The sequence below is a fragment of the Gallinula chloropus genome (assembly GCF_964237585.1).
Source record: "Gallinula chloropus genome assembly, chromosome: 19".
Taxonomy (NCBI): Eukaryota; Metazoa; Chordata; class Aves; order Gruiformes; family Rallidae; genus Gallinula; species Gallinula chloropus.
This window is the reverse complement of record NC_140104.1, coordinates 12,733,036-12,755,273: the sequence shown is the minus strand read 5'-3', so window position 1 is coordinate 12,755,273 and position 22,238 is coordinate 12,733,036. Positions and strand designations below refer to the sequence as shown.

At 50.8% G+C, this 22,238-nt stretch overlaps 1 protein-coding gene and 1 pseudogene across 2 annotated transcripts; one reads left to right on the top strand and one right to left on the bottom strand.

Moving 5' to 3' along the window:
• Positions 1-3,458: 3,458 nt before the first annotated feature.
• LOC311199081 (olfactory receptor 14C36-like) lies at positions 3,459-4,382 on the top strand (the record flags this gene model as incomplete). Its single annotated transcript, XM_084273122.1, has 1 exon — positions 3,459-4,382. The coding sequence occupies one exon, from the start codon at positions 3,459-3,461 to the stop codon at positions 4,380-4,382; it is 924 nt and encodes a 307-aa protein (XP_084129248.1).
• A 9,560-nt stretch (positions 4,383-13,942) lies between these two features.
• LOC311199080 (olfactory receptor 14A16-like) lies at positions 13,943-16,582 on the bottom strand (annotated as a pseudogene). The gene is made up of 2 exons: positions 15,765-16,582; positions 13,943-14,011 (listed from the first exon to the last, which is right to left on the bottom strand). The product of its transcript is annotated as an olfactory receptor 14A16-like (transcript).
• Positions 16,583-22,238: the final 5,656 nt, after the last annotated feature.

The window sequence follows — 22,238 nt, the reverse complement described above, 5'->3', positions numbered from 1 at the left end:
GGGGGGTTGTAGTGAGCTAGGGGTCGGCCTCTTCTCCCGTGTAGACAGCGACAGAACTAGAGGGAATGGTATCAAGCTGCGGCAGGGGAGGTTCAGGCTGAACATTAGGAAGCACTACTTCTCTGAAAGGGTAGTCAGGCACTGGAATGCACTGCCCAGGGAGGTGGTGGAGTCACCGACCCTGGGGGTGTTCAAGGAAAGACTGGACGTTGTATTGAGGGACATGGTTTAGTGGGAGCTAGTAGTAATAGGTGAATGGTTGGACTGGATGATCTTTTAGGTCTTTTCCAACCTTGATAATTCTGTGATTTCTGTGTGATGATCTTCAAAGGTCTTTTCCAACCTTGTGTGATTCTGTGATTCTGTGATTCTAGTGACAATGTATTGGCTGTGTGGAATAGAACATTGATAACAGCAACCCTGGGACAATATTTTTAAAAAGGAAAATAAAAATTAGCAGCTGCTTTTTGCTGGCAGAGAAAGGAGTGAGAAAATGGAAGGATCTTTCCAGACAACAAGGTCAGTCAAGTAGGGGGAGATGATCTTCCAAACCTCATAGCAGAGATTCCCCAGCAACCCTTGGAGAAGACCATGGTGAATGAGGCTGCTCCCCCAGAGTCCATGCTGGATAATGTGGAACAGTGGTTCTACCTCAAAGGAACCTGTGCTGGAGCAGGTTTGCTGGCAGGGCTGTGGAGGACCCACTCTGGGGCAGTCTGTTGCTGAAGGAGAGCAGCCCATTAAAGTCACCCACACTAGAGCCGTTGGTGATGATCTGAAGCCATGTGGGAAGGACTCACGTTGGAGGGGATCTGGGAGGACTGTCTCCTGTGGGTGGGAACCAATGCTGGAGCAAGGAGAGACTGTGAGGTGTCCTCCCCTGAGGAGGAATGAGCATCAGAGACAATGTCTGACGAACTGACCCCAACCCCCATTGCCCGTCCCCTGTGTCACTCAGTCAGAGGAAGGAGAGTATTGGTTGGGTTTTATTGTTGTGTCGAGTCTGTTCTGCCCATGAGAGTGACCGCTGCAGGATCTCTCCCTCTCCTTATCTTGAACTTTTCTTACATCTTCTCTTCCCTACGCAGCTGAGAAAGGGCAGTGATAGAGTAGCTTTGGTGAGCACCACACATTGAAAATGATGTGGAAGAGGAAAGAATACATGGGCATGTGGAGTGAGTGGTCGTAGGCTGCAGTAATTGTCATTAAAGTCTTGCCCAGGAGGGTCGTCAGGAAGAACCAGAACGGCAACTAAAAACTTGATTTGTATCATAAACACCCAGGTGTGCATGGGGAGCAGAAGCCTCTCCCATGGGCTCCCAAAGACTCATTCCTGGTCTTCTGTTTTGGGTACAGGTGAATGGGGGTGACACGCAGTTTCCACCAGATGAGATCCACTCTCATGGAGAAGGGGATGTTGGCAACTTGCCTCCACCCCCCGTAATTCCCAAGGGAGCTGGGACCAGCAGCTCCCAGGCAGAAGGAGCCTATTTTGTGCACACCAGAACTGGGGCAAGAGGATTCCCAGAACTGGTGGGTTTCTGGCAGTCATAGAACAGAACTCCATCCTCTTCCAGCCCCAGCACTGCAAAGCAAGGATGAGGGGCCAGAAGCGACTCGCCTGACTCCCTTCCTTTCAATGGGGAAAAGACTCCCCTTCCTTTCCCTGCCTGGGGTCCCGTCTCATTGGAGAGACAAGGAAAAATGATTGTCCTGCCCAGTTCTGGTTTGAGGAGAAAAAATGGCTGGACAGTTGAGGGAGGGAACTTCAGTGAGGACTTCAGTGTCTTTCTTGTGGTTCTCTGAAGCTGTACGGACACATCAAAGGAGCCCAGAGGGGATGGAGTATGTGACAGCTCCACCAGCTCGTCTGCTGGGAGGTGAGCTGGGCTCCTGGGATAGAGAGAGATCATGAATCATTACAGAGCTGCAGAGAGACAGCTCTGCCCAGAAGCAGCTCCTCTGCCAAGCACACAGGGCTGGGGACACTGCCTGTAGGCACTGAGGGGAGACCTGTGAGGCTGAGAGAGCTGACAGATGCTGAGAGCTCAGTGGAGAAGAAATCTCCACAGCACTCTCCCTGGTATGTCTGTGGGTGCAGGGCAATGCAGGTTCTGTTCCTGGAGGGATCTCCTAAAGCTGGGACATGGGGCAGTGTGTGGGGTCTGTCAGGAGGACAGCTTCTCTCTAGGACCAGAAAGTGCTGCCTGGAAGGGATGCCCTTCTGCCCCATCAGAGGGACAGGTCAGGACAGCTGTCTTCTCCTGGGCATGGCTGCAGAGGTATGAAGCAGCGTGTGCACCCAGGGGTGCCCAGGTTTGTCCTTGTGAGCAGGGTCCCTTCCCCAGCACACAGCTGCCAGGGCAGGGACTCTGCTGCTGCCAGGGTCAGCACTCAGCCTGCCTGGTGGGCTTCCATCAGCATCGCTGCAGAAAAAAGCTGTGGGTGGAAAGTGGGACCCGTAGAAGGACATTGTACAGTCCTTTTGCTGTCAATGTGCTTTCTATCACCAGCTGATCCCTGGTACTTTCCTGGGGACTTTTCAAGAACATCAAGGATGCTTTTTGCAGTCCAGGTAAAGAGACTTTGCTTTGACTTTTCTGCTCTTGTGGACTCGGTGGGAAGTGGGAACTGAACTTTTATTGATAACTTTGAAGGCAGCAGTGCAAACTCATTTGTCATTAGGCCTTGTCAGACTGTGTCCTGAACCCTGCTACACACACAGAAGATCCACAGGGCAGTGCCCTGATGCCAGGAGGGCTCTGCAGAGGTGACCTGAGCACAACGCAGGTGGGATGAGGTCTGTGAGGACAGAGCAGGAGGTGACATGGGCAAAGAGAAGCAGCTGCAGGCACAGATCCAGGCAGCAGAGACATTGTCAGGGAAGATGCTCACAGAAATATCCTGGCAGTGGGGATTTGGGATCTCCCTGACATTCCCCGCAGTGCAGACCATGATGCACTGAAGGGAACAATAGAGTGTGATCACAGAGCATCCAGCACAGGGCAGCTGAGACCAGGGCTGATGGACAGAGCAGCTCTCCCCACTCTGCACTCAGGAGGAGGTTTCACTGGCACTGCAGCAGCAATGTCAGGGAGTGCAGACAGAACAAACACTCTTTAGGTACAGGCAGGAGAAAAACAAAGCTCCAAGGTTCTGCTCTACCATCGGGTTAAACAGGAGTGACAGTGCTGAAAAGCTCATTCCTATCCACAGGGGATTTAGTCTGAGATCACACCATCCTTCTATTTACTGACTGCTGCCAGGCAGGACTGAGTTGTCCAGAGCCCACAGCTGACCCTCCTCCCAGCAGTGGCACGCTGGAGCCAGGACAAAACAAGCCCTTCCAAAACTGACCTGGAAAACTTTTCCTGAATACAGTTTTTCCTCAGAGAAGAGTTCCCTAAATTCTCACTGCCTTTTCCTATTTGAACAGGTCTCCATGCCAGCAAAAACGTATGTCCAACAGCAGCTCCATCAGCCAGTTCCTCCTCCTGCCCTTTGCAGACACATGGGAGCTGCAGCTCCTGCACTTCTGCCTCTTCCTGGGCATCTACCTGGCTGCTCTCCTGGGCAATGGCCTCATCATCATCACCACAGCCTGTGACCACCACCTCCACACCCCCATGTACTTCTTCCTCCTCAACCTCTCTGTTTCTGATCTTGGCTGCATCTCCACCACTGTTCCCAAATCCATGTCCAATTCCTTGTGGGACACCAGGGCCATTTCCTACACAGGATGTCTGGCTCAACTCTTTTTCTTTGTATTTTTGATTGTCACAGAGTACTGTCTTCTCACTGTCATGGCCTATGACCGCTATGTTGCCATCTGCCACCCCCTGCACTACGGGACCCTCCTGGGCAGCAGAGCTTGTGTCCACATGGCAGCAGCTGCCTGGGCCAGTGGGTTTCTCAGTGCTGTTCTGCACACAGTCAACACATTTTCCCTTCCCCTCTGCCATGGCAATGCTGTTGACCAGTTCTTCTGTGAAATCCCCCAGATCCTCAAGCTCTCCTGCTCACATGCCTACCTCAGGGAAACTGGACACACTGTAATCGCTCTCTGCTTATTTTTGGGGTGTTTTGTGTTCATTGTGGTGTCCTATGTGCAGATCTTCAGGGCTGTGCTGAGGATCCCCTCGCAGCAGGGACGGCACAAAGCCTTTTCCACCTGCCTCCCTCACCTGGCTGTGGTCTCCCTCGTTGTCAGCACTGCCGTGTTTGCCTACCTGAAGCCCCCCTCCATCTCCTCCTTATTTCTGGACCTGGTAATGAAATTTCTTTACTCGGTGGTTCCACCAGCAGTGAACCCCCTCATCTACAGCATGAGGAACCAGGAGCTCAAGGATGCCATGTGGAAACTGGTGACTGGATATTTCTAAAATATAATAAACTGCTCATATCACAGATCATGTAACTCACATCACGACCACTCCTTATTTAGAAAGGTTTTCTAGCTGGGGGGGGGGAAGGATTTGGTTTCTTTTTTTGCCTTCAAGTTTGTCTAAGCTATAATAACATGATCCATGTTCATCCCATTCCTAATGAAGTATCCCTTGGTCTTGTGGGACCCAGACACTGTGCTCTCTTTGCATCATGTCTGCCTCCAAAGGCCATTTTTCCCTTTCTTTTTATTTTTTCCTTATATTTAGAAAAAAATTACAAGCACATTTATTTCAGCTGATTCAGTCGACTACTTATTTGCAATGGCAATGCTTTCCCACCATGCCAGAAGGGGAATTTCCAGGATTGTTTTCCATGGCAGCAGAAGAAACACTCACCATCCCCTGTACCTGCATTACCTCTAGTCTGTGTCTTTCACCTCCCTCATCATTCAGGTGTTTCCACCTCTCCTGATGATATGGCCATGCCTAAGGACATCCTTTTCTGCAGCCTAGCTGGATGTTTGCACTTCACTCTGATCACTGGTTTTCACCTCCACTTGCTCTTTGGTCATTCAGCTCCGCTCAGCTCTCCGGTTTCTGCTTTGAGCTTCAGAGAGTTGGAAACATCCCATCTTTCAGCAGTCTAATGAACTGTTCTGTCAGAAGTTCGGTCTGTTGATAAGTGACCTTCCTGTGTATCTGATCGAAACTGTTCTGTGAGAGAATCTCCTCTGAACGCTGACCCCCTTCACATGCTGCTTGGCCATAGCAGGCAGCTGAGGAGAGAGATTTCATGGGTATTAAACTGCATCATGTTTAACTGCTGTTTGTTGTCAGAGAAATCTGTCCGTGCCTGTGAGCACAAATGATGTGGTGCAAAATGCAGGAGGCCAGTGAGGGAGCTGCTGGGCTTGGGGAAGAGCAAGGTTCTCCATGCAGGGTTGGATCTCAAAAGACTGCTTTTCCTGCCTGTCCAGATCTCCTTAGGAGACCAATATCCATCCCAGAATGCTGCTGTCACTTCTTCTATCAACTGAGCCATGACAGAAAATACCTGTGACTGAAAATAAGTACTCCATGGGAAATTCCTTTGAAATTTTCATCACTAAGGACCTAACTAAAATCCTAACTAAAATCCAAGTAGTTGTAGAAGTCTTGAGATTTTTAATGACTTGTAGAGACATGCTTGTAAGGTCTTTCTGTATATTTAATGAGCACCATGGTGTGTTTTCTTCTGAATCCTCTCAAGAAGTTAAGTCAGGAGTAATTTCCAAAGCACCCTCTGGGAGCCGTTACTGACAAAGCCTCCCAATGGACTCGTTAGAGCAGACAACTGGAGGCCATGAGGACAAACACAAGCAAAGCACAGGCAGCTCTGATGCTGAGGACACCCTGGCTTGGTCTGATGAAGCAGAAATGCCAAGCGCTGACCCCCAGCCCCTGGGCAGGGAGATCCTGACCCTCACTTGTGTCTGAGGACTCTTCCTTGGGATGTGGGGAGTGAGACACCAAGGGAAGGACAGCAGTATGGCCCTCCCCTGGGGTGGGTGCAAGGAGGTAACCATGCTCCATGGCAAAGCCCTCTATTCTATCAGGCCCTTTCAGCCTGGCCAGCACCCTTGGTCATCTGCACCACAGCCCCTTGATCTCACCCGACATTGCCCCTGCCTGTACTGCTGTCTCTCCCTCCTTGACAGCTGCTCCCACAAACACAAAGCCACCAGCTCATCCACCCTTTCTTTGAGTGACTTTTCGCACCACAGCACTACTCTCAGAATGCCTCAGAAGGTCCACCCTGACCTTCAAAGCAGCAGTTTTAGTGCATTTTATTTCTTACACCCTCTCACTTCCTTCTCTGATGGCAAAATGTTACTGCTTCTTGCCTTTTTTAGTCTCCTAAATGTGATTCACAGAGGTGCTGTGACCATCGCTGATTGTCTCAGCCCTTGTCAACAACGAATCCGGACTTGAGTCAGATGGTATTTACTATTCAGACTACAGAATCCTGCTGCTTGCTGAAGGCACCCCTGCACCCCCCCCTCCAGCAGAACCCAGCTACGCAAAACCACAACAACTTCCTTTCTTGTGTCTTTCCACGTAGCACAAAGAGGGCTTCACTCAGGCTCCCCTTCCCCAGGCTAAAGAAGACCAGGTCCCTCAGCCTAATTGTATCTTGGCAGACTTGTTCACCCAACTGACAGTTCATCCCTATTCCTGCAGAATACTGGACTGACTGCTCCAGAGTTGGCCCCACCAGTCCTGAGTCCAGATGGACCAGAAAGGCCCTTGTGTTAATGGCCATGCTCCTCTCGGTGGAGCCCAATGTGCTCATGGCCAGATTCCTCTTCAGCACCTCTGACTGCTTCGGCATCCCCTGGAATGCTCAAATTCTTTTCCTTGCAGCTGGTTCTCCACCTGTCATATCTGAGCCTGACTTGATGTGTGGGTGTTGTGCTGGAAACTTTGGTCATGGTTTCACCTCAGCTGAGAGCCGAGCACCCCACAGCCACTCTCTCTCTAAGAGGCCATTTTGGTTGGAGGGGATTGGGGATGGGGCAAAGGAGGGAAAAAATAATCCCAAGACTTGCAGGTTGGGGTAGTGACAGCTTACTGTGAAAGCAGTGATAGAGAAATAACCATAAGAGGACTATATAGAAAATATATATACCAGACTGGTGATACACAATGCAGGTTTGCACTGAACCACACAGCTCACACTGTACAGCTCAGAGCCTTCCCAAAACAGGACAGTCCATAAAACTGTGCATCCTGGAGCTGTGTGCTGCTCCCCCCACCAGCCCCTTTTTATGCTGAGCATGACGTAATTGGCATGGAATATGCTCTTTGGCCAACTTGGGTCACCTGTAGTGACTGTGTCCCCTCCCAGCTCCCTGGGTGCCCCCCACCTTCTCATTAGCAGGGCACTATGAACAACTGAAAAGTACCTGACTGTTCAGCAACAACGAAACCATCCCTGTGTTACCAGCACTGCTCTCATCTGAACTCCCAAACATGGCATTCCACTGGCTGCTAGAAACAAACCAACTCTATCCTAGCACAAACTATGTGGGCTGGAGCAGTCTGGGCCTGAAGGTCAGCACCCCATGGAAGGGAGCCATGGTGAGGACATGACACCCCGACAGAAAGGACACACGCTGGAGAAGTTCATGGAGGACTGTCTCCTGTGATGGGACCCCATGGTGCTGCAGCAGAAGTGTGTGTGTAATGATCCCCCCAGCTAAGAAGGAGGACTGCAAACCCCCATTCCCTTCCCCTCCATGCACTGCAATGCAGGGGGAAGAAGGGAGAGAATTTATGACTAAAGTCTGTGAAGAAGGGAGGGGTGGGGGGAAGTAGAAGTGTTAAGGTCTGGGGAAGGAAAGCACTTTGTGAGGAATTGACCACAACCGCAGTCCCCATTCCCTGCCCCTCCCCACGCCATGTTCTGGGGGGAAGAAGGGAGTAAAATTGTGAATGAAGTTAAATCTGCTAAAAAGGGAGGGGTGGGGGAAAGGTGCTTTAAGACCTGGACAAGTTTCTCATTATCTGACTCTGGTTCACTGGGTGTGTAGCTGTAATGTAATAAATGAGTTTTCTATTCTATATTCTGTGTTAAGTCTGTTTTGCTCATGACACTAACTGCAGAGTGATCCCTCTCTGTCCTTATCTTGAATCCTAAGAATCCCGATATATATATTTTCTCCGCTTTTTGGCTGAAAAAGGGAGTGATAGAGTAGCTTTTGTGGTTATTTGGCCTCTAGCCGGGCCTAAACCACCACCCCAGGCCTTGGGTCATCTTTGTGGCCCTTCTCTGGACCTTCTCCAGACTGGACATAACCTCTTCTTTCTAGAGCAGTGACAAAAACTGCACCCAGTATTCCAGGTGTGGGCTGACAAGTGCTGAGTAGAGTAGGATAGCGACTTCTTCATGTCTGCTGGTGATCCCCACGCTGAGGCACCTCAGAGCTGTTTGCTGCAGCAGCACTCTGTTTATTCCTAGTGAGCTGCTTGTTCACAGGAACCCCCAGGTCCCTTTCCACAGAGCTCTTCTCCAGCCAGGTGGATCCCAGTTGGTGCTGCACTCCTGGATTATGTTTTCCCAGCTCCTAGACCCCACACTTGACCGGCACTCTTCCAGCCTAACCATGTCTTCCCGCTGGGTGGCAATCCCTTCCCAAGTTCCTACATTCCCCACTGAGGTCTGTATAACCCACAAACTTCATCAGGGTCAAATTCACGAAGCTTCTTCCAGGTCCCCAGTGCACCACAACAGTAGGGCAGGATTGTGATTGTCTCACGACTCTTTCATATATTTGGAGTTGTTCTTGGCTCTACTACTTGTGGGGAAACGTTCAATGAGATTTAACAAGGGCAAGTGTAGGGTCTTGCATCTGGGGAAGAACAATCCCTGGTACCAGTACAGGTTGGGGACTGGCCTGTTGGAGAGCAGTGTGAGTGAAAGGGACCTGGGGGTCCTGGTGGACAGCAGGATGACCATCAGCCAGCAATGTTCCTTTGTGGCTAAGCGGGCCAGGGGAATCCTCAGTTGTATTAGAAGGGGTGTGGAGTGTGTAGGAGGTGTGCTGGGACAAGATATGTTTGGATTAGGCGGCAAAAAACAAAAGTTTGAGGGAGTAATATGTGGCTGAGGGCTATAAAGGATGCTGGGGATATCCATTGGTCCTGGCGGGTGGGGGGGGGGGGGGGTCTTGGGGGGCATATAAGGGTGCTAGGGAGGATATGGGAAGACTTTTGGGGGGAAGCATTTGGTTTCTGGGTGTTATGGGATGGGTTTAGGGGTCAGCCAGGGGTACTGGGGGTGGGGTTAAGAGTGGGCTTGGGGAGGGGGTTGAGTGATGAAGAGGAACTTATATGTCGTCATGGGGATGTGGAGGGAGCATAGGAAGTTGTTGGGGGGAGATATGGGGGGATTTGAGAAGGATAAGAAAGGGCTGGGGGGGGTCTGGGGGTGGTGGTGGGCTGCCAGGGGTGCTGGGTGCGGTCAAGGGTGAGCTGGGGAGGAGCAGTTAAGGCATGTGGAAACACCCATGATTGATGAAAGAGGGAAGAAGGAGGGGCATAGGGGGGTGCTTGAGTGAGATACAGGGAGATCTGAGGGGAAAAGGGAAATTTTACGGTGGGTAATATGGAACTTGGTGTTATAAAAGTTAGGCTAGGGGGTTTAATGGTGGGCCCCTGGGAGGGAGCATGAGCAGGGTGTGTAGGGGGAATCTGGGGGATTTGGGGAGATTTGGGACTGAAAGGAGGGCTTGGCAGCAATGGTGGGCTGGGAAGCAACCGGGGTGCTGCAGGGGTTAAGGGTGGGTTGGGGTATGGTTTAAGGCTTGAGGGGTCACCCATGAGTGCTAGAGAGAGCGTGGGGGGGCATGTAAGGGTGCGCTGGGGGTGAATATGAAGGGTTTTGGCAGGGAAAAAGGGGAGGTTTAGGGGAGTAATATGGTGCTATACATTCCAGTTACACCAGCGTCCACCTTTCAACCTGTTAAATGTAGAGCTGTACGTCCCAAGTAAAAGGTGGGAGGGATGAGAGATGTTCCTGCCCTGGAACCTCCCCAGGTAGCACACTGGCAGCCCCAGTAACTTTGGGCCTCAGTGCTTTCCTTGCCAAGGGTCAGTCCTAAAAGTACCTGATATCATTTTTGGATTTTTCCAGTGTCCAGCTATGAACAGGCCAAACCTAGAGTGACAGCACACAAAGAAAAGGTGCGGGGGATGAAAGATGTTCCTGGGCTGAAACCACCTCAGGGAGCAGACAAGAAGCACCAGTAACCTTGGGGCTCAGGACTGTCTTGCAACAGAACTGTCCTAACACTGCCTGGCGTAATTTCCAAGCTCTACCAGTGTCCACATGAATCAGCATGAACATGCTAATCATTCAGCAGCATTTCCCAAACAAAAGGTGCAAGGCCTGAAAGATGTTCCTGGACTGAAACCTCCCCAGGTAACGCACCAGGAGCATCATTCAGCTTGGAGCTCATGGTTTTCTAATATACATGTTTTGGCTTTTCTTTTTAATAAATGAAATTGCAATACTTTAAATATTACATAATGGGCCATGGTTTAGTAATACAGGTGGTAGGGAGATGGTTGGACTAGCTGATCTTGGGGGTCTTTTCAAACTCCAATGATTCTATGATTCTATATTATTCAGTGCATCTGTTCAGCTACCAGAGAATTGTGAGAATCTAGTATTTCAACTTAGCTACAGGGATTCTATAACATATTTCTGTATTTTTAAGTAGAACACAGTAGAGCGCTGTGTTTGTTCTATCACTCTACCTCATTAAAAAAACAAACAAAAAACCCCCACAAAGTTATCTGTGGTGTGTTCTGAAACTTAACTTGAGTTCCCAGTTCTAAAAGATATCATTTCACTCTGTATCAGGCTGGGAGACAGTTATACTTCTTCTATATTATCAAAATTATTTAACTCAGGCAGACAAAGTGTCTGCTGACACATCATAGAATCACAGAATCACCAGGATGGAAAAGACCTTTAAGATCAAGTCCAACCATTCCGGTCCTATTCTAAACCATATCCCTCAGTACCTGATCTGCCCTCTTTTAAATACATCCAGGGAAGGTGACTCAACCCCTTCCCTGGCCAGCCTGTTCCAGGCCCTGACAACTCATTCAGTGAAAAATATTTTCCTAAAATCTAATCCGAACCTTTCCTGGTGCCATTTCCCCTTGTCCCATCTCCTGTCACCTGGCTGAAGACACCATCGCCCACCTCTGTGCACCCTCTTGTCAGGTCACTGTAGGCGGTTATAAGTTCTCCCCTCAGCCTCCTCCATGACAAAGGCTTTACTGAAGTCCAAGCAGACTACAATAACACCTATTGCCATCTGGACTCAGCACTGGTGTGGCCAGCTCTGGAGAAGTCAGTCCCAGCGTGCACTCCCCAGCCTGGAGGAATGGTGAGGAACTCTCATGTGGGCAGAGAAAGTCTGCCAAGTTATGGCTAGGAGTCTAGTGTGGAGAGGCTGAGAGACCTGGGCTTCTTCAGCCAGGGGAAGGGGAAGCTGAGGGAAGCCCTCTTTGTGCTATGTGGAAAGAACATGAGAAAGGAAGTCCACTAAAAACTGCAGCTTTGAAGGTCAGAGGGACATGAGGATACAGAAATGTCGTTCTTAGGGTCGTGCTGTGGTGCAAGAAGTCACTGGGAGGAGTGTGGATGAGCTGGTGGCTTTGTGCTTGTGGGAACAGCTGGCGAGGAGGGAGAGACAGCAGTACAGGCAGGGAGATTGTTAGGTGACAATGAGGTGGGAAAGCGTGTTGCATCCCTGCAATCTACAAAGAACCAGGTACAGGGGTGAGGCTGTGTGGGATGGGCTGTGGTGCAGATGGCCAAGGGTGCCAGCCAGGATGAAACGGCCTGATAGAAATGAGATCTTTGCCACCTTGGCTGTGGCTGATGTCCCTGCCACAGAGGCTTCAGGGAAGACACATTGTCCTCATGGCCATGGAGCATGGTTGCCTTCTTGCATCTACCCCAGGGGAAGCCACCATGTGTCATACCCCTCTCCTTCCCTTGGTGTCACACTCCCCACATCCCAAGGAAGAGTCCTGAGACACAGGTGAGGGTCAGGATCTCCCTGCCCAGGGCCTGGGGGCCAGCACTTGGCATTTCTGCTTCATCAGACCAAGCCAGGGTGTCCTCAGCATCAGAGCTGCCTGTGCTTTGCCTGTGTTTGTCCTCATGGCCTCCAGTTGTCTGCTCTAACAAGCCCCTGGGGAGTCTTTGTCAGGAATGGCTCCCAGTGGGGCCTGTTAGTGCTTCAAGTTACTTTGGGCATTACTCCTGACTCAAACTTCTTGAGATGTTTCATCATTCTCCACTTGGTATCTGAGGTCTGTGGACTCAGAAGAAAAGACACCATGGGGCTCATTAACATCCAGCAAGCCCTTACAAGCATGGCTCTTCAAGTCACTTCCATTTAAAAAACTCAAAACTCCTACAACTAATTGGATTTCAGTTAGGTACTTAGTGATGAAGATATCAAAGTAATTTCCTATGAAGGACCTTTTTCCCGTCACAGGTATTTTCTGTCATGGCTCAGTCGATAGAAGAAGTGACAGCACCATTCTGTGATGGGTATGGGTCTGCTAAGGAGATCTGGACAGGCAGGAAAAGCAGTCTCTTGAGATCCAACCCTGAATGGAGAATCTTGCTGTTCCCCAAGCCCAGCAGGTCCCTCACTGGCCTCCTGGGACTCCCAACACTTTTCCTCCCATCATCTGTGCTCACAGGCACAGACAGATTTCTCTGACAACAAACAGCAGTTCAACATGACACAGTTTAATACCCATGAAATCTCTCTCCTCAGCTGCTGCTATGGCCAAGCAGCATGTGAAGGGGGTCAGCTTTACTGGTGCTCCCAGTGCACAACCTGGGGAGGTTTAGGTGCTGTTGGTGGACATTTTGCATTTTTGAAACTTGACGCTGCTGGAGCTGGAAGATTATGTCAGGGACTTGTAAGGACTGTTCCCTTTGACAAGGACAGTCCTGAGCTCCAAGATTACTGGGGCTGCTAATGGGATATCTGAGTAGGCTTCAGGCCAGGAACAGCTTTAATCACTCGCTCCTTTTGGTTTGGTGCTATTGGTGGACATTCAGCACATTTGAAGTTGGATGCTGTTAGAGACTGAAAATGACATCAGGCACTATTAAGATCGTTCCCTCAGCTACAAAAGCTCTGATCCTCACGGTTACTGGGGCTGCTTTTGGGCATCCTGGGGAGTTTTCAGACTCCCAAGATATTTCAGCCCTCAAACCTTTTGTTGTGGAGCTATTGCTGGGCATTTAGCGTCTTTGAATGTGGACGCTGGTAGAGCTGGAAAATGATGTCTGGTGTTATAGGACAATTCCCATAGCCAGGAATGCCCTTTGCCCAAAGTTTACAAGAGCTGCTTGTTGGCTAACTGGTAAGGTTTCAGCCCAGGAACATCTTTCAGCCTTCACAGATTTATTTGGGAGCTATTGATGTTTAGAATTTTCAAAGGCGGAACCTAGTAGAGCTACAAAAATTGTGTGGGGCAATCGTAGGACTGTTCCCCTGGCTAGGAAAGCCCTGACCCCCAAAGATACTGGGGCTACTAGTGGAATACTTGGGGGGGGTTCTAGAAAGGAAATTTTTTCAGCCCTTGCACCTTTTGTTTGCGACCTACAATAACGGTGGGAGATTCTCCCTGGTAATCCTTTTGTTATTAATTCTATAAATTCATTAATAGCAAAAGGAGGGCCAGGGAGAATCTCCCACCTTCACTGGATCGGGGGGAACCACTGTGATGGAGGATGAAGAAAAGGCTGAGTACTTTGCCTAAGTCCTTAGTAGTAACACCATTGGTCCCCTGATACCCAGACCCCTGAGTGGAAAGATGGGGATGGGAAGTGGACTGAAGTCCCCATCATCCATGGGGAACTGGTTACTGACCTGCTCAGCTGCTTAGATCCATACGAGTTGATGGGGCTGGATGGGAAACACCCAAGATACTGAGGGAGCTGGTGGATTTCCTCCCCAAACCACTTTCCCTTAGTTATAAGCAGTCTTGGCTGAACGTGGTTCTTCCACCTGACTGAAAGCTGCACATGTGACACCCATCTACAGGAAGGGACAGAGGGACGTCCTGAGGAATTACAGGCCTGTCAGCCTGTCCTCACTGCTGGGGAAGTTGATGGAACAAATCATCTTGAGTACCATCATGCAACACATGCAGCACACTCAGGCCATCAGGCCCAGTCAGCATGGGTTTAGGAAAGGCAGATTGTGCTTCAAGCTGCTGATCTCCTTCTATGACAATGTGACTGGCTTAGTGGAGGAGGGAAAGGCTGTGGATGTGATCTACATGGACTTCAGTGAAGCCTTCATCAGTTTTCCCCAGGGCACCCTGCTGAAGCATCTGTTCATGAATTAGATGGGTATACTCTTTGCTGGGTCAGAAACTGGCTGAAGGTTGGGCCCAAACAGCTGTGGTGAATGGAGTTAAATCCAGCTGGCAGCACCTCACATGTGGTGTTCTCCAGGGCTCAGTGCTGGGGCCCGTCCTCTCTAACATCTTTATTAATGATCTGGACGAGGGGATTGAGTGCAGCCTCAATAAATTGGTACATGACACCAAATTGTGGAAGGCAGGAAGGCTCTGCAGAGCGACCTGGACAGGCTGGATCAATTGGCAGAGGCTTTGTGGGGCTTGGTCATGAGCTTTGGTCACAATAACAACAGGCAGGGTTACAGTCCTGGAGCAGAGTGGCTGGAGAGCTCCCTAGAAGTACAGGATATGTGGGTGTTAGCTGAACATGAGCCAGCGCTGTGCCCAGGTGGCCAAGAAGGCCAGCGGCATCCAGGCCTGGATCAGGAATAGTGTGACTGCCAGGAGTAGGGAAGAGATTGTTCCATTATACTCAGCTCGGGTGAGGCCACACCTTGAGTACTGTGCCCAGTTTTGAGCCCCTTGCTAAAAGAAGGACGTTGAGATGCTGGATTGTGTCCAGAGAATGGCAGAGTAGACAGTGAAAGGTTTGCAGCACAAGTCCTGTGAGGATCAACTGAGGGAACTGAGGCGTTTTAGTCTTCAGGATGCTGAGGGAGACCTTATCACTCTCTACAAGGACCTGCAAGAAGGATATAGAGAGGTGGAGGTTGGCCTCTTATCTCAGATAACAAGCAATAGGATGACAGGGAATGGCTTGAAATGATACTAGGGGAGATTTAGGTTAGACATCAGGAAGAATTTCTTTATGGAAAGGGTATTCAGCTATTGGAACAGGCTGCCCAGGGACGTGGTGGAGTAGCCATCCCTGGAAGTATTGCAAAGGTGTGCAGATGTTGTGCTTGATGACATGGTCTGGAGGTGGACTAGGCAGGGTTCAGCTGTGGTTGGACTTTGTGAAAGATTCTGTGACTTTATGTTTGTTACACTTCAAGGAAATTCCTGTTCTGTCGTGGTGGGAAAGCATTGCCATTTCAGACAAGTAGTCAAGTGATTCAGTTGATGAAAATGTTCTTATAAATATTTAATAAATGTCAGGAGAAATTTTAAGAAACACAAATTTGTGCAACTTTTCAGGCAGACGTGATGCAAAGAGAGCACAGCCCACAGGATGACTGTGGACCATCATATTCCAGTTTAAATAAACTAGAGGCAAACAAAGAAACAGGAACTAAAACCCATACTAACTAGAGACTGGTCCTAATGTGAGTTACGTTGTCAGTGATAAGCAGAAGAAGATGAGCAGTTCTTTGCTGCTTAGAAGAATCTGGTCCACAGTTTCCACACGGTATCCTTGAGCTCCTGGTTCCTCATGCTGTAGATGACGGGGTTCACTGCTGGTGAAAACACTGAGTAAAGAAATGCCAATATCAGGTCCACAAATAGAGAGGAGATGGAGGGGGGCTTTAGGTAGGAAAAGAAGGCAGTGCTGACAAACAGGGACACCACGGCCAGGTGAGGGAGGCAGGTGGAAAAGGCTTTGCGCCGTCCCTGCTCCGACGGGATCCTCAGAACAGCCCTGAAGATCTGCACATAGGACACCATGATGACCACAAAACACACAAAATTTAAACAGGCACTGACCACAATGACTCCAGTTTCCCTGAGGTAGGCATCTGAGCAGGAGAGCTTGAGGATCTGGGAGATTTCACAGAAGAACTGGTCAAGGGCATTGCCATGGCAGAGGGGCAGTGAAAATGTATTGGCTGTGTGAAGCACAGCATGGAGAAACCCACTGCCCCAGGCAGCTGCTGCCATGTGGACACAAGCTCTGCTGCCCAGGAGGGTCCCATAGTGCAGAGGGTGGCAGATGGCAATGTAGCGGTCATAGGCCATGACAGTGAGAAGACAGAACTCTGTGGAGATAAAAAAGGAAAAGAAAAAGAGTTGAGCCACACATCCTGTGTAGGAAATGGCCCTGGTGTCCACAAGGAATTGGCCATGGATTTGGGAACAGTGGTGGAGATGTAGCCAAGGTCTAGAACAGAGAGATTGAGGAGGAAGAAGTACATGGGGGTGTGGAGGTGGTGGTCACAGGCTATGGTGATGATGATGAGGCCATTACCCAGGAGAGCAGCCAGGTAGATGCCCAGGAAGAGCCAGAAGTGCAAGAGCTGCAGCTCCCGTGTGTCTGCAAAGGGCAGGAGGAGGAACTGGCTGATGGAGCTGCTGCTGTTGAACATCTGCTGTCGTCAAGTGTGGAGACCTGTCCAAGGAGGAAAAGGCAGTGAGAAGTTAGGGAACTCTTCCTTGAGGAAAACTTCTTCCAATTCACATTAACTCTCTGTATTCAGGAAGACTTTTGTCAGGTCTCTTTTGGGAGGTCTGCTTTGTGCTGGATGGAACGTGCCACTGCTGGGAGGAGGGTGGGCGGTGGGCTGTGGAGAACTCAGTCCTGCCTGGCAGCAGTCAGGATGGTGTGATCTCAGACTAAAGCGCCTTTGGAAAGCAAAGAGCATTTCAGCACTGTCACTCCAATTTCACCCGAGGGCAGAGCAGAGCTTTGGAGCTTTGGTTTTCTCCTGACTGATACTGAGCAGTGTTTCTTCTGTCAGAACTGCCTGACATTGCTGCTGCAGTGCCAGTGAAACCTAATCCTGAGTGCAGAGTGGGGAGAGCTGCTCTGTCCACCAGCCCTGGTCTCAGCTGCCCTGTGCTGGACGCTCTGTGATCACACCCTGCTGTTCCCCGTAGAAGAAACTGGACCCCACAGAGAGCTGAGGAATCCAGTCTCGCAAGGCAGAGCTCCAAAGCCCTCCTGCAGTCTCATCCTACCCAAGGAGGATCTCAGCTCCCTGCTCCCAGCCAGGGACACACAGGGCTCAGTGCAGCTGCCTACACACAGGTGATGAGTGACATTGCCACGGCCTCTGTGCTGAGATGTCTCCTGCATGGGGCTCCTCTCTGGGGCACAAGAGTCCCTGGGAGAGCGGTGCCATTGTGGGAGGCAGCCTGCAGCCCAGCAGGAGCTGCCTGGAAAACCTCAGTCCTAAAGATGGGGGTCCTGAAGTGAGGGTCAGCTCAGTGCCAGCCCCACCAATGGACGTGCTCAAAGCCCCAGGTAATGGTGGGACAAAGGCAGCAAGGACAGGAGGGGATAGAGCAGGAAATGGTGCAGCAAAAGCTTTAGGGTCAGGAACAGACAGACAGGAACTCAGGGGTTTCTCCTCACTGCTGGTTTGGCTGACAAGGAGAAGACTCAGCCTGAAACACTGGAACTCTGGGTGCAGAGTCTGTGCTGGGTGGCAGAAACCAGGGGGTGGGTGTCGGGAAGTGTCAGTGAGGTCCACTGCCAGGGTATTTCTGGGAGAAGCTCCCACTCCCTCCCTGACAATGCCTCTGCTGCCTGGAGCTGTCCCTACAGATGCTTCCTTTTGCTCATCTCACCTACTGCTCTGTGCTCACAGATCTCATCCAACCTGCCCTGTGCTCAGCTCTGCTCTGCAGACCCCTCCTGGCATCAGGGCACTGCCCCAGGGAACCTCTGTGTGTGCAGGGCTCAGCCCAGGCTCCAACATCTCCATGAGAATCAAGTTTTCACTGCATATTCTCAAGAGGAGAAATAAGTTCCCATCTACCACACTCAGCACAGCCCACAGGAGAGGAAAAGTCAAAGCAAAGACTCTGCCTTTGGAGAAATATTCTCTTTGGCATTTCTCACCAATGCAGCACTTTCTTACAGCAGAAGGACCTTACGTTGCCCTTCCCTGGGTCACTGCTTTAACCCAGAGGTGCTGTCTATATCCCTGTGGAAAGCTCACCAGGCAGGCTGAGTGCTGACCCTGGCAGCAGCACAGTCCCTGCCCCAGCACACAGACCCTGGGTCACAAGGACCCTGCTCACAGGGACAGCCCTGGGCACCCCTCAGCCATGCCCAGGAGAAGACAGCTGTCCTGCCCTGTCCCTCTGATGGGGCAGAAGGGCATCCCTTCCAGGCAGCACTTTCTTGTCCTATAGAGAATCTACCTTCCTGACACACCCCACACACTATCCCATGTCCCAGCTTTAGGAGATCCCTCCAGGAACAGAACCTGCATTGCTCTGCACCCACAGCCATACCACAGACATACTCACAAGTAGAGTGCTGAGGATATTTCTCCTCCAGTGAGCTCTCAGCATCTGTCAGATCTCTCAACCTCTCAGGTCTCCCCTTGATGCCTACAGGCAGTGTCCCCAGCCCTGTGTGCTTGGCAGAGGAGCTACTCTGTGGCAGAGCTGTCCCTCATCAGTGCTGTAATGTTTCATCAGCTCCCACTGTCCCAGGAGTCCAGCCCAGCTACAGCAGAGGAGCAGGTGAAGGCGTCACGTACTCCTCGGCTCCTCTGAGGTATTCCTGAAGCTCCAGGGAACCAACTTGGAAAGACACTGAAGTCCTCCCTGCCATCTGCTCTCTAGTCTGCGGAGAAATCCTTCTGTCCAGCGGAGTCCTTTCTCCTGATCAAACACAAACTGGGCAGAAGAATCACATTTTCTTGTCTCCACATGAGACAGGACCCCCAGACAGGGACAGGAAGGGGACTCTTTCCCCTTGGGGAGGGTAAAAAGTATGACAAGTGACTAGAGGCACCTCATCCTTGCTTTGCAGCCCTGGGGCTGAAAGGGGATGCAGCTTGGGCACAGGGCTGCCTCAAACCAAGGGAAGCTGGGATTCCCCTTGCCACAGTTCCAGTGGGCACAAAAGAGGCACCTGTTTCCTGGGAGCTGCTGGTCCCAACTCCCAGGGGAATTAATGGGGGGTGGAGGCCAAGAAGGAGATGTTCAAACACCAACACCCGGTGAAACCTGAGGGGCCAGAGGTGCTCCAAGAGTTGTGCAGGGAGATCTAAGCTCAAGGAATCACAGAACGTTAGGAGTTGGAAGGGACCTCAAAAGGTCATCTAGTCCAACCTCCCTGCCAGAGCAGGATCACCTGGACTAAACCACACAGGAACACATCCAGGTGGGTGTGAATGTCTCCAGAGGAGGAGACTCCACAACCTCTCTGGGCAGTCTGTCCCAGGGCTCTGTCACCCTCACAATGAAAGAGTTTCTCCTTACATTCACATGGAACTTGCTCTGCTCCAGCTTTTACCCATTGACCTGAATAAGGCCACCCCTCAGTCTCCTCTTCTCCAAGGTAACGAGGCCCAGCTCCCTCAGCTCAGAGGAACTGGCCAGCATTGCCCCTCTGCAGAAAGAGGACCAGCTCAGAGGACATTGGGACAGGCTCCTGGAATGGCTGCATGTGAAACGTGGCCAGGCAGGATCCAAGGATTCCCACAGGGAGGCACATTGCCAGGGGGTGGCCTGTCACCGGGAAGCTTGCCCCACCTGGATCTGGGCCAGTGAACAATGCTGCCTGCGGTTAGAGCGGCACCCCATGGAAGAGACCCCCCTCCAGCTGAGAGAGAAAAAGACCCTTTGGGAGGCCGGGCAAATCGACTCTATTGGAGCCCTTGGGAAGGCGGAGGGGAAACAATAGTATTAGTGGGAGTGGAAATCATTTGTGGCCTAGTCCCAGCCCAGGCATTTCCAGGAGCAGCAGGAGAACAGCCAGGGCGGGCCCTGACAAACTGGTTTCGCTTTCTGCCAACCCCCAGTCTGTTCAGTCAGCCCAGGGCAGTCATTTCACTGCTGCCAAGGGGCAGGAGTGGGCCAAGGAAGGAGGAGTCAGGTGGGGATTTCACACCCCATGTTACCCCCAAGCTAATGGGATAGTGGGGGAACTAATGGGCTTTTGAAAGGGTTTTTAAAAGCTCACAAGCCACACTGGGCAGAACGACTCTGGGATGCAGTTCCCCAAGTCAGTGATTGCTGGGGAAGAATTGGATGTCCCAACTCAATGCCTTTTGTCCCAAACCCCAGCTTTAATCCCCAAACCCCACACTCCCAGCACCCCAGAAAAGCCATTTTCTCTCCTGCTCTGCCAGTAGAAAATGCCAACCATTGGGACCGTTCCCCTCGTACTGGCTGAGCCCCTCAACAAATATGCTTGGAAAGCAAAAGATGCCCATGGGAAGGAACACAAAGTCAATACAAGGTGGATTATTCCATCCTTCTAATAACAATCTACGAACAGTTCCTTAATACAAACTGAGTCTGGGTTTTTTCTCTTTTCTTTTCCAGATGGAATCTCTGACACCTGCTTGAAAGAATAGATGAAGCTGTTAATTGTCTCTATAGTTTAGTTAATAACTGCTTTGTTAATATTTATAGGACGTTTAGCAGACTATCACAAACATTGTTTTGGTCGACCTTTCTCACCACCTTTGATATTTGGGGAAACTTTTGTGCCCCCCTCTTCAGCCTGGGGTGGCAAAATGGATTTATAACTTTAGGCCAGCAGGTGCCCATCGTTTTTATCCTGACAAATTGTTGGGGATGTGGGAGCCCTTCAGGATTTAAAGACTGGCCATGGGCATTGAAACAATATCCCCAAAATGGCTCCTGAGTGATCTAAGTGACATAACCATTGGTAATGATTCATTCCATTGGAATGAGGAAACAAACCCATGGAAAACCCCAGTTCCAGAAAAGGGGGAATATTGTCTTAATTAGAATGACAACAATGGAGGTTTTGTGGGTCGTAGTGTGTGTGATTGGACCTTCAGGTCTGGAAATCTTCCCTGGGTGTCGACCCATTAATTGTTCAACTGTCCAGGTTCTGGCCAGGCCAGGGTTAACCTTCCCTGTCAGCCACCACAGGTGATCTGAGTTAGCCCAGGTGAGCTGAGTTAGCCCAGGCTGTTTTCCACAGCCCTTGACACCACTTCCCCATAAATGCAGCTGGTTGGGGAGGAGCTGGCTGGCTGCCTCCAGGACAGTCTGAGTGTGGCTGGGATGGTGGGTCTGTTGGTCAGTCCTTGCTGTCGGGCAGCTTTCTGTTATCCTTGAGTCAGTAAGGTACTCTGTGTTAGCACTGGGTGTGAGTGTAACTAAACATTATTGTTCCACATTCATGGTGATCTCTGGCAGTAAACTGTCCTTATTCCCACCCATGGGTGCCAGAGAGAGAGATTCCCCTGCAGCCCGTGGTGAAGACCATGGTGGGGCGGATGTCCCCTCACAGCCTGTGGATAAGGATGGGGAGCAGAGACCATCTATGGCCTGTGCAGAGACTGACCCACCCTGCAGCAGGTTTGCCAGGGGAGTTGTGACTCTGTGGGGGACCAGGCTGGGGGAGTCTGGGCCCAAACATCAGCACCCCATGGAAGGGAGTCGTGCCGAGAGGCCTGTGGTGTGGAGATGACTCCCCGGTAGAGAGGACTCACACTGCAGAAGTTTGTGGATATGACTCATGTGGGAGGGACCCCACGGTGCAGCAGGGGAAGGGTGTGTGTGTGGAACACCCCCCTGAGCTAAGATGGAAGAGAACTTGGGAGGAATGGACTGCAAACCCCCATTTCCTGCCCCTCCCTGTGCTGCCATGGGGGAAAGAAGGGAGCAAACTGATGATTAAAGTCAAGTGTGTGAACAAGGGAGGGGTGGGGGGAGAAGAAGAAGTGTGAAGATCTGGGCAAGGAAAGCAGCTTGAGAGGAACCTCCAGAACCCCACTCCCCATTCCCTGCCCCTCCCCACGCCATGTTGTGTGGGCGAAGAAGGGAGTGAAATCGTGATGGAGTGTAACTCTGCTAAGAAGCAAGGGGCAGGGGGAAGGTGCTTTAAGACCTGGCTGTGCTTCTCATTACCCAACTCTGGTTCACTCAGTGTGTAGTTGTAGTAGTAATAAATCACTTTTCTTTCTTTCTTTTATTCTGTGTTGAGTCTGTTTTGCCCAGGCTCTACCATAATCGACCTTTGAAGATGCTACATATCCAGCAATAGAGTCCCAGGTTCTTTGACACCTCTTGCTGTCATTT